The sequence below is a fragment of the Neodiprion pinetum genome, chromosome 1 (genome assembly GCF_021155775.2).
Source record: "Neodiprion pinetum isolate iyNeoPine1 chromosome 1, iyNeoPine1.2, whole genome shotgun sequence".
NCBI lineage: Eukaryota > Metazoa > Arthropoda > Insecta > Hymenoptera > Diprionidae > Neodiprion > Neodiprion pinetum.
The window spans coordinates 12,666,642-12,681,941 of record NC_060232.1 but is presented as its reverse complement, the minus strand read 5'-3'; the positions used below and the strand labels follow the sequence as shown (position 1 = coordinate 12,681,941).

General features: G+C 35.3%; 1 protein-coding gene across 19 annotated transcripts in view; it reads left to right on the top strand.

Moving 5' to 3' along the window:
• The window catches only part of Mdr49 (Multi drug resistance 49), a 99,368-nt gene that overhangs the window by 67,404 nt on the left and 16,664 nt on the right, over positions 1–15,300 (top strand). For 13 of the 19 annotated variants that reach the window (XR_011177525.1, XM_046635239.2, XM_069137395.1 and 10 more), the window contains 6 exons: positions 4,166–4,235; positions 6,037–6,118; positions 7,477–7,670; positions 8,999–9,247; positions 11,150–11,987; positions 14,559–14,762. Coding sequence is in view for 18 of the 19 variants with exons in the window: in XM_046635239.2 (XP_046491195.1) it covers positions 4,166–4,235; positions 6,037–6,118; positions 7,477–7,670; positions 8,999–9,247; positions 11,150–11,987; positions 14,559–14,762 (1,637 nt within the window). In the remaining variant the exon portion in view is untranslated. The remainder of the gene's footprint in view (positions 1–4,165; positions 4,236–6,036; positions 6,119–7,476; positions 7,671–8,998; positions 9,248–11,149; positions 11,988–14,558; positions 14,763–15,300) is intronic. The other 6 variants (XM_046635327.2, XM_069137422.1, XM_046635335.2 and 3 more) reach the window with 1 other exon arrangement.

The following is a 15,300-nucleotide window of genomic DNA, read 5'->3' as shown; positions in this document are numbered from 1 at the left end:
TTTTTGTTAATCTATTTTTGTCCAAAAATATATTTCCATGCTTTTCTAGTCTAGTTTGTAATCTGTTACATGTTCTACATAAAAAAAAGCATTATTTGTAAAAATGACTAATGCTTTCTTGGCTGAAATTCGTCCTTTCAACTTTTCATATAAATACTTTTTTTTTTAAGCCTCGACTGTTATACAATTTTTTTCTTGGAATGTTAATCTCAAGAGTGTCCACCGACAATTTCAGCTCCAAGCAAGGAGATTTGAGAAAAATCTATAACTTTCCATGAAAATGTTTTTTTTTTTAATTCATTTTTCCGATTTTCCAATTATTTTATTTTCAACATTGAGTTTTACTAAAATTAGTTATAAATCATCTTGAAACAACTTTAAACGATTGGCTACGAATTTTTTCAAGTCAAAATAATGAACAACTTCTGCGGAGGGAATATTCTCTGAGGTTGGGCTCTCAAATATCCCATTGTGCGAATCATGTTATTGTGGTGAAGTGTGCAAGTTAAGGGTTAAATTTTGCTAATCGGGATTGAGTTGGAGGATATATGAAGGGTTCAGTGTCAGAGTAGGCTAACCCACGTTGCCGATAAGGCTCATTTTAAATGGCTTAGGATAGTTAAGGTGAGCCTCATCGATAATGTGGGTCAGGCTACTCTGGCACTGAACCTTTGTATAATCTATTGACCCGGAACATGATGCGTAAATCTTCCAAAGTTGCTTCGCCGAATCAGTCACAACAGTTTGTTCAGAAATGCTTTATGTTTATGAAGTGGCGGGCGTTTTATAATTGGGTATTCTTAGCGCGTTGTATGGAGAAAAAAACTAGCTATAGGTTTCTGGTGGCATCACGTTATACGAGTTAAAACTAGATACTGGATTTTTCTTTCTAGAATCCATGAAAGAAAGTATTCTATGAATACTTGGGGCAGAGTTGAAGTTCCGAATTTGAAAAATTCCCGAAGCGCCTTATTCCGAATTATTTGGGTGACGAAACTCGAAGTAAAGAAATCAAACCTTTAAGAAACGACCAAGTTTCGAATGGTCTTAAACCCAAGAGCTCAAAGTTTCGAAACGAAAGATTCCAAGAATTGGAGTTTCGAAAATTAAAAAATCCTTACACAGCATAGTTTACTAAACGAGTGGGTGTGAAAAATCAAAAAAACCGAAAATCAGAATGACCAGGATTCCGATCTTACATATATCGAAAATGAAAAACAAAGATAGGTCCGAATCGTGCGAACTTTTCCCATGTCAGAAATTCACGGATTGGAAAATCTTCGACCATTCGGAATTTCGATGTTAGGGATTTTTTCTCATTTCCGCGTTTTCGGAACTTTGACTCGTCAGAGTTATGCCCTTTCGGCATATTGTTCTTTCGGAATTTTGTCCCTTCGGAAGTTTGCATTCTTTGATTCAAGTTTTATCACCAAGAAATTCAGAATTTGGCGCTTTCAGAACTCCAAACTTGTAATTTCAATCCCGCCCCGAATGCCTTTTGACATTCAACCGAAAAGTATGAAAGTTTGCACTGTCTGTACATGTCAGTTTTAATTGTATAAAAATGATTCATTAAAACAATTTTTGCTAATAAAACATCAATCAGATTACGACTCGAATGACAACCTTTGTTCTTTATACTACTTATCATGTGCAATCTGTAGCACTTGTATCAAAGTTGCTGAGAGACGCTTGTACTTTTGCAACAGTATTTGCACCGGCAACTGAAAATTTACATCGAACATACAACACGATCAATTCGAACATAACGAAGAATGATTTTTTGGTAAATGTGAGTTTGGTATTTTCTGAAAAAAATTTAGCGTAACACGTCACTTCTTAATCGATACTCTTGATCACTTTTTATTGAAAACACTTGACAGCCTGGAATAATTGTGTAGTTGCTATAACAAATTATAGTTCATTGTATGCTAATGTATGTTATGATGGAATTATCTCGATCAACCTGCAGTTATTTATTTCTTGCGAAAGCAACGGGGCTGCATCAATCTCAGGTTATGTTTTACAACTGTCAGTTTAAGCAGTTTTACTCGCACTTGAAAACACGTACATCATAATAAAAATGTGGTTCTTTTGTTGAATTACGGATATATGGACGTTGCGGAATATAAATACCGTTTCGAAAAGAATTCGATGAATTGGTCAAGGTTGATAAACATAAACTACAGTATTATAAAAATTTGTAATCACGATGACAATTTTTCGGGACTAAATTTTGTTTGACATGCATATGGTGGGTCATTTTCCAAAGTCTCGGAACATGTTTCTACCTTACTTCCACCAATTTGATTTTAATTTTGTGATTAAATAGTCCATATTACAAACTACTGTGAATCCTGTTTTTCATTTTTTTTTTCGATTTGTCTTTTTTCAGAACCATAGCATCTATTTTTAAGTAATCGAATTCTTGTAATTCTTCTTCCAATTTTTAGTGCTTATAATACATTGATCATTCATGTTTTTGTTTCATCGAAAACCCATCTGCTGCCCAATTTGGAAAAGCCATATTTTGTTGTAAAGAATTTCGAATAAAAAACAGAAGATCTAATTGGGATAAAAATAGAGCGATAAAAAACAACTTTTTGTACTTTGAAGCCAATTTTCCAAGGTTTCTTGACGTCAAAATTCAAAATTTATATTTTTTCAGAATCCTGAGGACTTTTTACACAGGGATAACTAAGCTTGATTTTTTGTTACGTATAAAAGGAGCGCTGAAAATTACGAACAAAATGGCTTGATTTTGATTATTCGAAAAATCCATGATCCACGATTTTCACGAAATTAAGAGTGAAAAAATTTTGAAAGCAGTAGCAGTTGTACTTTGTGATACTTACTATTTACGGAAAAAATTAGAACCAAAATGATGGCGGAGACGTACAAAATTCTTCCGGGAATTCGGGAACGACTCATACGAAAAATAAAAAAAAAAAACATTCTGCGTTCATTTGTGACATAAAATAAACTAATCTCATATAATTGTTTGATACCTCTTAAACTATAGTGTGTCATTAGCAAATGAATTCATTCTTTTGGTATAACATAAAAAGTGTCCCAATTTAAAAGGCGTCGTCCGTTTTCAGCCAACCTAATGGTTCAATTGGAAAATGTGTCCTACAAAAGTTGTATGGTTCTGATGGGAACATTAAGAAAAAAAAAAAATTCAAGTGGTCCAGCATCATAACCGGTAATGTTTTGGAAGATGGACCAGTTTTTTATTTTAATGGAATCATGGAATTATAAAACGTTTCTAAGATACATTTTCCAACTGAACCATTAGTTAGGATAAAAACGTAATGCGTCTTTTAAATTGGGACACCCTGTATATCGTTATATATCTCTTGATCAAATTTCGTGTGCCATGTCATACGTGAAAACTTTGTTACATAATATAATATATCTGTGTACGGACCGAAACTATACGTGTTTGCTGGGTGAATTGATCAGAGTTACAATAATTACGGCTGTCATAAATGTTGTTTAGTTACTTTGGAAAACGAAATATTCGCCTTCGCCAGATATTATTATTACTCTAAGCGCATTGAATAGTAATTTCACGGTGGAGGAATAAGCAATGGAACCATTTGTCAAGGGTTAATCCACCTGGCCATCAATTTGATTTATATCCCAAGACCAAAATCTTTCGCCACGCTACGGCGTGAGGCAAAGACGTACGTCACCTTTTTTCCTATCCAAGCACCATTAGGATTTTCGCCAACCGCCTTTCTGCTTATCTGATATATTCTTCTTCATCAGAAATTGCGATTACGATCGAAATCTACCATTGATATAACGAAAAATAGCGGATGAATGTCAGCTTACATAAAAATTAGGACTGTGGAATCTTTTCAAAACATGTATTCTATTTTACGAATTTATGCATTTCTTTATTTCGGCGATTACTATAAGTCTATATGGCTAACTAAACTTTTCGATCCATACTGTGGATTATGCTATAAATATACTATAATTTATCCTTAAGAAAGTCTGTGTCTTCATATTATTACATGATTATTGTTGAAATTTTACGGGTTAATTATTTTTTCCAATAATAGTATTACAAAAATCTTGATTGGTTGTGGTTATACTTATGTTTTATCAGTTTTGATATGGGTGAGTGAGTACGGAAAGTTGTGTTTCATTACAGACACGCAGGTCGACAAGGAGAAGGATAATCAGGAGACTGAGTACATGCTGCAAGAAAATGGCGAACCAATGTACGGCATATTATTGAGAAAATTAATTTAGATGACAATAAGAAGGTTTTGGACGTGAATGGATGGGTAATCCCTATCCGGGAAAGAAACTCGACTGAAAATCTTCCAGAGGCGATAACGATGAGAATCCACAAGTTACATTATTCACATTTTAGACGACAAAAAGGGAGCAAAGGAACGAAAAATTCATAGATCCCGAATAGGGTCGATTTATCCGATTAGGATTGAAAAGAAATTGAGTTCAGAATGCAATTCGGCCGAGCTCTTGCGTGTGGTTAAGGTCATGTAGTAATCCTACCTTTACCGACCGAGCAGCCTCACCCTTTGTCTTCCTTTGTTAAATAACACAAAAAAAAAAAAAAAACGGAAAGGGTTCGGTTTTGCTTAAACTTCGAAAATTCAAAATTTGAACCCTTTCTGTTCGTTTGTTTATTTAATATAGAAGAAGAAAAAAAGGTAAGCTTGCTCGGTAGGTAAGGGGAGGAGTACTACATGACCTTAAGAGGGGTATACGTCTGCATATTTACCTTTCCCAGAATTGCGCGGAATTGTGACGATTACTTTGACATATGTTTGGCAGGTGCGTTCCGTCTTGAAGTAATATCGCAATGCCAGAAAACGATTCTAAATCGAGAGTACCGTCGTGGACAAAATATACTGGTTTCACCGAACTCAACGCTATTCACGCAAACATTGTGCCTACGTTTCGGGTTCTAGACTGGAATAATCAAAATATTCTGGCAATTGCTACTAAAATTTATTGTGCAACGAAAGGTTGTTTGAAAAGTACTATAAATGACGAATTAATTACTTTACGGATTTTTAACAAAAACATGACGAATTTTTCATTAATTGTGAGATTCATTATAATCACATTTTCACCATGTATTCCTAATCAATGGCAAAAAATTTCACACAAAGTTATTAGAAATAGTATATTTTCAACATTCTTTGCGACTTTAGCCACACCTTTTTTGTCGCTTGATCCAAAAACCAAATTGGAACACATTGTGTGGATGAACCTATAATCTGCTTTAATTGTGTTTAGTTTCACCTTATATTCAAATATTACGAACACAATAAGAAATTTTTTTGAAACTCAACTACGTGGATCGTTTTGTGTTTTCTCCTTAGTTTAATATTTTCGAATATTGATCGAAAAAAAACAGTCCATTATGCGCATTATTTCTGGTATCATATTTGTGAAGAATATACAATAATTCAATTTGAGATTAAGATTGCTGAGCTTACTTCAACACGTACATAATGGTTGAATATAGTGAAAACTTGGATCCTCAGGTGAATTCCAACTTCTTTGTAAAAGTCAAAGTGCCTGAACCAGTACACTCAAAAGTGAAAATCGAATTGTTAGATATCCACGTTGTTTCAGGATTTTGACTTTACGGATTGAATAAAAAATTGGAACAAAAAACTAAAATGGAACTGTGCACTTCCAATAGTCATCAAACGTTCGAACAAAAAAATTTGGAAAATTTCTTCGACTAAACTACATTTTCAAATTTAATCTCTCTTGATGACTCTTTTGGAAAACTTCACAGATTTTACATACGTTTATGACTACCGCTAAAGAAATACAGCGAATAATTATTTTGGATTCTAACAGGACGGGTCAGAATCAAGAAAGCCCTAATTTGTTTTTTTGAAAAAGAAAATCGTCAACTCTGTATGCTTGTTCGCAATTCTGGGAAAAATAGCTTAAAATTTTTTAAGTAATCATACTCAATATATCTTGATATTATCTGTAGGTGTCTCAGTAACCAAACATATTTTCTGTCCACAGTGAATTTGTTCCTCCACAGAAGAAAGAGGAGGAAAAGCCAGCTCCTCAGCCAAGTCTACCACCAGTACCTTATTATAGGCTTGTAAGTAGATCTGGTCACAAATAATTTGCTGCTCACTGTATTTTACTAATAACTTTTGTGCGTCAATAATTCAATAATACTCGTGCACAGTACAATAATGATGGAATTTCGTAATTAAAGAATTGTTGATCTTTTCCCAAATTTTATTTGAGCAAAGTATAACCACTTCTAGAAAATAAAGTTTCATATTCACGGATGAAAATATATTCTAGCGATGTCTGGATACATTTCAACAACATGTCACAAATTTGTATCAGGACGAATCCCTTCTTAAATTATCATTTAAAGAGCAAATTGACATCTTCCGTAAAAATTTGTCACACAGATTTTTAAAGTCACCTCTGAATGCTATTGAGGTGACCTACTCAGATCTAGATCGCCATAGTCGTAAGGTTAGTTGTGACTGCCTTACATCGAACTAAACTACTTGCGCCGTGATACGTACATATTCGTAAAAAATTTATTTACACGTCGCAGAACATTTTTGAATCAAAGAAGTAAGTTTTAATATTTCAAGTACTTTGTTCTCCTTGAAATAATCGTTTTTCACCATCAAGAGCCGAAACACTGTTAATCAGCTGATTTTATAGAACCCGATTACATAACTAATCATTCGTGATAAGAGAACATCGGCATTATTTTCAGGTAGCAAACAAAGCTTTTCGAAATAATCATACTTCTACAATGTAAGTTGATTAATTTTTCAAGTCGATAGCTTATTGCCAAATAGGAAATTAGTATTTACAAACCAACCTTGATAAGTGTGGGTATAACTGAATTTTTCCATTGAAAAAAAATTGAAACGGATTAAAAAATGTTCGGACTATTCTTATTTTACGATCATTGATTTTCAAATGAAAACTATTGCACCGATGAATGTATTATGCCCTCAACACGAACAAATCATGTAGCTGAAATTTGGGTAACCTTGGTAAACCTTTCCTTTTAAGGGGGTGACCTGGTCGATTTTGACGTTTACGTATATATTTGCAAATATTGAAGTCCAACTCTCAAACGCGGAAAGGGCTCAACCAGGCCCATTCTACACAAAGTTCTGAACAAAAACTCTGCAAGGAATTTTCATTTGACGTAGAAATAAAGCAATGGCACGAATTCTACTAAACCGTAGTAGTAAATTTGCAAATACACATAATTTCTTTATTTCTGCGTCAAATGAAAACGTGTCGGAATGTTTTTGTTCAGAATTGTGTATAGAATGGGGCTGTTAAACACTTTTTGCGTTTGAAATACATGGACGTCAACGTCGAAATCGACCAGGGTACCACTTAACGAGTTACGCATCTCATGCTCCATATTCCGATGCTATTTACTACATTCTTTTATTCTTCTGGTTACAGTTCCGATTCGCGACATGCAGTGAGCTGATGCTAGTGTTCGGTGGACTCTTTATGGGCACCCTAACGGGACTCTGTATTCCCGTCTCCACCATACAATACGGCGAGTTCACGACCCTACTTGTCGATCGTAATATGGAAAATCAAACCAGCACACCAACCTTGATCCTGGAGTGGTTCGGCGGTGGAAAAGTTTTGTGAGTTTACTTCGATGGCAACAAATATTTTTTTCAGCTCGATTCGCATGTCATGGTATCAATACCGTATCATAATGTATTGATAGACGAACATACGCCACCTTGTCACATGATGCACGGCGAATATCGTCGGTTATCATACGAGTATAGAGCCATAAGTAATTTATACGTTCGCAGTATAGCATTATAACAAGAAAAGTTCTCCGTGCAGATCCCGATACCGACATCTTACCGACATTTTTAGCCGCTTCACAACTCAGACACAAACCCTTTTCTTCGGGTGGGGGTAATCACCGATCTGGTCAACTTTACCGATCATCGGAAAAAAGAGTTTGTGTCTGAGCTGTGAAGCGTCGAAAAATGTCGGTAAGATGTCGGTATCGGGATCTGTACGCAGAACTCTGCTTGTTTCAGTACTAGTTATGAAATAATAAAGGAAGTCGCGCTCAGTTTTGTTTTCCAGCGTTCACCCCACTTTTTTTCTAAGATTTTCTTCTTCATTCTATCTACGCGTTGATGAAAATAAGTCAAGTAATTTAATGACCAATGAGACGATAGTAAGGTACGATTACTACCGTACTTTGGACTGTGAATTAACAAGGCACACAAAACAATCGATTGTCTAGCTAGTATCGTATCGAGGGAATAATTAATGCACTGATCTACAATGAAACACTTACTATTAGCTTTCTTTAACTGAGTATTCTCAATATCAATGGATAATATGATTACGATCTTAGTATCAACAATACTGAGGAATCTCTCTTAAATTCATAATTAGTGTTTTTGGCATGTAATATTTCTTGCATCTAGTAATTGTCATTTAATACTTAACTCGATTGAGTATCCTTAGTTTCCGGTTACGTTCGGTTATTATATAAAGTAACCGGAAATCTGACTAGCATGTCTAAGACTCTTTTTTACGTAGCATTCGTCGAATAATATTCTATTTACGAGACAAATTTCTCACCTAAGAAAAGAACAATCAAATTAAAGAATTCAGAATGCACGGAGTGAATAAATAGGTTTATTCTAACTTGATAAAACAGAATAAAACTCAATGAATATTTCACGGGTACATCTTGCCACGATGCTGTCTTCCCAATAACAACTTGGGCATATTCTCGTCAACTTATTACCACCCTTGACTGGCTTGTAAATTACACGCTACATGTTTCATCATTGGCAAATATGTTTTCCTGAGAAACGAAATGTTGACACTTTTTGAGTTGCCGAAGAATAAGCCTTGTATACTTGCTACATTGACAATGTCAGTTTTCATCGTCTCAAATAACAAATCCATGACTCGATTTCTTTGAATATTTCAGAGGTCCTAATGCTACTCGCGATGAACGTATGGACGCTTTATACGATGATTCCAAGGCATTCGGTGTCTCCTGTGCCGCACTATCAGCCTTACAGTTCTTTTTTGCCATATTCACCGTAGACCTTCTTAACGTAGCTGCGTTCAGACAGATTGCTAGAGTACGCAGGATGTTCTTACAAGCGGTGCTCAGGCAAGACATGGCATGGTACGACACTAACACTTCAACGAACTTTGCCAGCAGGATAACAGAGTAAGTTGACAATCTGGATTACCACATAATATTACACTTCTCGTTTGTGACGAGAATTCAGAATCAAATACACTTCTCTGCTATCGATAATTTTGTGCAGTATGAGTGTAGATCTGTAATATCAGTTCAAGGCAACAGAGCTTGTGTTACGTTTAAGTTGAAGTGGCTACGTGCAAAATGCACAATACTTTGAGACCTACAACGTCATTGACTTCTAGTTAGCTACTGGAAGATTCTAGTAAGATATTGAAATCAATAGTTAAGTTGTCTAAAATTTTAATAACGATAGTTGATCATGTTTACCAACCACACTAACATTAGGTAAAAACACCTCGCGCCAAGCGTAGTCAATTATCACTAATCTACTGGAAAATTTCACTCATTCATCTCAAATATTACCACGATTAACACCACGTAGTTTTTGTCACTCGGAATTTTTTTTCAGGGAACTTCCTACTCAATATCGTCAATTCAGTATTGTCTTTTTTTGATTGAAATAATTATCGGTGCATTGTTGGAAAATGAAATATTTAACGATACCAATGTGATAGGAACGTATTTTAGTGGGTTTGTATAGAGAATGTTCTTCTGAATAAAGTGGGGTAATTCTGGAGTGAAATGTAATACGAATCTACTACGCCTTGTACCATTTTAAATCGTTTCAAATAAAAATCGATATCTAATCGTCCACATAAAATTTTAATATTCCATCTCTCTGTAATCAAAATGAATGAAAAAAATTCTTGTAGGTTAGGAGTTACAATATTTTGATAAAAACTCAATACCTGCAACTGTTTCGTGATTATATTAACAAAAAAAAATAAAAATGTAGAGTCTTGATTATCAATAGATATTCATGATTTTCGAATCCGATAACTTTCTCACCCCCCGCTGGGTAAGGAAAGTGATTGTAATCATCCTGAAAACAAAAAGTCAAGTTTTTGTTAGAATTTTCCGATGCATGGATATGTCCGTGTGTGTGTGATTTAAATAATTTCTACCCGACGATATTTTGAGAACGAATGAAACAGATTTGAGTGATTTTCGTCTCAATCGACGGGCTTTTTCTTAACTTAGAACCGATTAGATTTTGGATGTGATTGATCCATTGGTTTTTTAATATGGTGATTTTATTGCCAAACGACGCAGTTGTTGGCAGCATACAATTGAGTGAATTTTGGAATTTCAATAGCTGAGTGGTTTTCAAAGTATTCATATAATACAAAATCAAAAAAAAAAAAAAATAAATAAATAACATGAGATATCATTACATAATGTTTTATGAGCTTCAAACACATACCAGTGAAAAGTTCTAAGTCAGACACAAAAATCAGAATGTAAGAGGCTACTCAGAATAAAGAAAAGGATAGAAATTACAGAAATTGTACGTTACATTCATTATGATTGACTTTTTCCCATGTCTCCTGAAGAAATTACAAAATGTCATGAAATCAGTTAATGCGACTGAAACATGATTTTCGTACGGTTCTGAGTCCTTTGTCTAGAGAATGGGTGATATAATAAAAATTTATGATGTGGATTACTTTGTTTATGTATAAAAAATAATAAGTAATAATGATAATAATAATAATAAGAAGAAGAAGAAGGAGAAAATTCAATTTTCGGCAATACATCACAAAGATTAAAAGTTCATGAGTTTCAAAATGGATATACTACTTCATAACCACTCTATCATTGTCAATAATTCAGTTTAAACTTAAGCCAGCTGTTGAAAAGAACAAGAGTGTTGATTTTTCTTTTCAGTAACGGTGAAAACACCGAATTCACACCTGAAAAATGAGAAGCTTGATCTGTGTGGGCTTGAGATTCTCATTAATTGTAAGGACAGCAAGAAATCATGGATACCCTAATAAATAATCAAGCCTTTATATCTCTTTCCAGAGATCTTGACAAGATGAAAGACGGGATTGGCGAGAAACTTGGTATCTTTACATACTTGATGGTCTCCTTCATCTCCTCAATAATCATCTCTTTCATTTACGGTTGGAAACTGACACTGGTGGTCCTTAGTTGTGCACCGATAATTGTTATAGCAACGGCGATCGTAGCTAAGGTTCAGAGTTCGTTGACGGCTCAGGAGTTGGCTGCTTATGGGCAGGCGGGTAACGTAGCTGAAGAGGTGCTTGGGGCGATAAGAACGGTCGTGGCCTTCGGTGGTGAAAAAAAGGAAGTAAGTCGCTACGCGGAGAAGTTGGTTCCAGCTGACAGAACGGGTACGCGACGTGGAATGTGGTCCGGAGTAGGTGGAGGTGTCATGTGGTTCATCATCTACTTGAGCTATGCTTTAGCTTTCTGGTATGGCGTTCAATTGATTTTGGAAGATCGACCGAATGAAAAAAAGGACTACACACCGGCCGTACTCGTCATCGTATTTTTCGGCGTGTTAGCCGGTGCTCAAAATATGGGACTAACTTCACCTCATCTCGAAGCATTCGCCGTGGCCAGAGGATCGGCTGCTGCCGTATTTACAGTCTTAGACCGTGTGCCGATTATCGATAGCTTAAGTCCCAACGGTCAGAAGCTGAAGGGTGTCAATGGCGATATAGAATTCAAGGACGTGCACTTCAAGTATCCTGCGAGGAAAGATGTGAAAGTACTCCAGGGCTTAAATTTGAAAATTAATCACGGTGAAACAGTCGCGTTAGTTGGAGGTTCTGGATGCGGCAAGTCAACGTGCCTTCAGCTGATTCAAAGGCTGTATGATCCTCACCAGGGTGAGGTGCGTACTATTTGATTTCGCTTGTTATTTTCTCAGAATAGTATATTGTGTAGCAAGGAGGCAAGTTAGGTCTTTTCGGGCCGAGCGTAAGTTTGCAATACGAGTTGTAGGCGAGGGGTTAATCATTCCTGAAATCTGGTATAGACTTTTCCCTGAATCTTGTGAAGTCTCTTGAAATGTTTGAAATTTTCTGAAATCCTTACAATTCTCTTGAAATCACTCTTGAGATCATTCGAATTCTGTTGGAGTCTCTTGAAATATTACGAAATCCTCTCAAATGCTCAAAATCTTTTGTAATTTTTTAAATCTTCTGAAATATCCTAGACTCATTGGAAATCTCTTGAAATAACTTGCAATCCTTGAAGATCCTTAGAAATGTTCTGAAATCGTCTGAAATCATTCAAAATCTTTTGCAATCCTTTGAAATCATATGAAATCTTCGAAACATTTCAGATCATCTGAAGTTTCTTGTAATATTTTAAAATCATCTGAATCTCTTAAAATATTTTTAAAACTTCTGAAATTTTTTGTAATCTTTCGAAATCACTTGAATTCCCTGAAATCTTTTCAAACCTTTATAATCTTGAAATCAGGTGTACATTGAATCCATGAGTGATTAACCGCTCGGTCGTGATGTGAGCCGAAGACGAATGTTGCAAGTACACAAGGCAAAAAGACCGTTGCCACTTTGTTGCGCATGATTCGTTACATAACAAGAGTGTGTTACGCATTTTTTGACGAGGCACGAAATTGAGGTTAGGATCGCGTAATGTCAGATTTGTTCGCTACAGCGCATGCGCGCAGTGCAGAAGGGATCACTTTCAACTTCTAGGACTTAAAAGCAGTCTTTTCGGTACTTCGCGCATGCGCATTCGCAGACTTACTTGACCATCGTAGAAACGGGTACTTTGTATACGGAAAACACGCATGAAAAACGTGTAAGACATGCTCACGTTGTATAAAGGAATTGCCAACACGGAATAATAGAACTATATTAGAGGAAGTTTACTAAAATCACAGGACTGCTACTTTATGGAAAACCGCTTCATACTCGTACATCCAATATTTGTTGGCATTTCATCAAGTACACAACAATTCTCCGATGTAACTCATTTTCAAATTATTATAAACATCGTATGCACCTAAATAAATAATTTCAAAAACAACGCATGTGCCGTAGGTTTTCGAGATTTTTCTGAATGTTTCATTAGCTGAAAAAAATATTCCAATGAAAATATGTAACTGATTACGACAATAGCGGAGCTATGTGATTAGTCGATAAATTGTTAACTTTCAATAATTGTTTCGTTAGTTGATCGGTTGTTCAAAATTTTGTCGAATCAATTTTCCGAATGATCGTCTTCTCGATTAATCGATTGATCGGCTCGTTCCATTAATCGTATCTTCGTTCAATCGATCGGTTGAAACCTCGAGTTAATTACTAAGCCATCGCACAATGCAAAAAAAAAAAAAAAAAAACATGAGTGCAAATAAGAATTATCTAATCGAGATCGGTGTTTTCTTCAATACTGTTCTAATAATTGATACCGGTTGAAGAACAATGCTTATTTCCTATTCCTATTCCTATTTTTTTATTTTCTGATAGGCTTCAGTCGTAGTAATTTTACGGTATAAATATGAGGTAAATTTTTCTCAGGAACTTACTTAATGTCATCGGGAGTCCAGACTCTGGTGTAACTTTACGAAAATAAATAATTGAATAAAATCATTTTTATAAAAAAGATCGTTTGCGATTGATCTACACTGCAAGGAAGGATTGTTTTATTGTCAGCCAAACAAAAATTTTGTGCTAATGATGACGAAAAAATATTTTATTGTTTCAAGTAAATTTCACTTGATTTAACCGAATCTCTAGTTGTTTTGAAGAACGTACATTATTTAGTTGATCTCATTATCCATGCTTTTCTTATGTTGGAAAAAAACGTTCGAAGCAACAACAATATTTTTTCGCGTCAACGGTTCATTGTTTCCAATGTATTAAGAATCTTTGGATTTTATCGTTATCTTTTGCATTATATTCATGACAATCGCGATAACTTCATTTTTTTTAGCAATAATTGATTACAGTTTGTCGTTAATCTCATTGAGACAAATTTTCATATGAATAATCTTATCTTCATACTGCACAGCGCAGTTCCCAGCAAAAAAAAAGAAACTAATAACTTGGTAGGTGCTATTTATTACGAGTATTCTTTGTAAAAAAAGAAAAAAATTGCACGAATGATCAAAGTTACTGTGGTCGTTAGGATAAGCTGCCATCTTTGAATTGAATAATCAATTCATCGGCTGAGAGCAAAAAAAAAAAACCCCATCTCAGAATTTCGATCGAAAGCGTCGTATGTACTCGAAGATCACTTTGGTCGAACGATGTTGTTCAGCGAAATTCTGAGATGGAGTTTTCACAAGCGAATTGAACTCATGCGGACAATCATACGATCCCCTCATATTTCATTAAAACAAATGTGAAGATATTCCAGTAAAAATTGGTGGAATAATCCTCGTTCGCATGAATAGTACTGAATAAAAGCTTCAACTTTTTTACCAACGCAGGTGCATCTCGACGGGGTTGACATCTCAAAGTTGAACGTACAGTGGCTCCGCTCACATATTGGTGTTGTAGGTCAAGAGCCGGTGTTATTTGACACTACTATTCGCGAGAACATACGCTATGGAAACGAAAACGTAACTGAAGAGGAAATGATAAAGGCAGCAAAAGAAGCGAACGCACACGATTTTATCAGCAAACTTCCAGAGGTTAGTGAAAGCTTGGTCATTTTCCTATAAATCACCGATACTTCTGCTGTACGATACTATAATCAATATGTCGAAGACTTTCTGCTATCAAATTGCATTTTCTAACACAAATAATTATTGTACTTTTCATACTGGAATTTTTCCTAGAAGGCTCATTTCTCGGTTCCAGCGAGATCTATAACACTTATTAAACTGCAATTAACTATAGTTTACAGCATGCAATGTGTCAAGGTATACCATACATTGTAGTATAATGGTTGCTTGTCAATGAAGTGAAACATAAAGTCATACGATCCATGATAGATTCAAATCATATTTCCCCCTATAACGTTACGCGTGATTTTCTCATACATGCAGCCAATTTTTGGTGGTAAATAATAAATATATACCCATTTCTCACTCAACTCATCCATATGGGTAAATTTATGGTACTCATGCTGATCACGATAGGGGTTTAAGTTTAAAAAGCAGGGCTTATCGCCGTCGGAGTTCTCTTCACACAAAGAGCATCGGTAATCAAACCTGTTGACCATGGTGT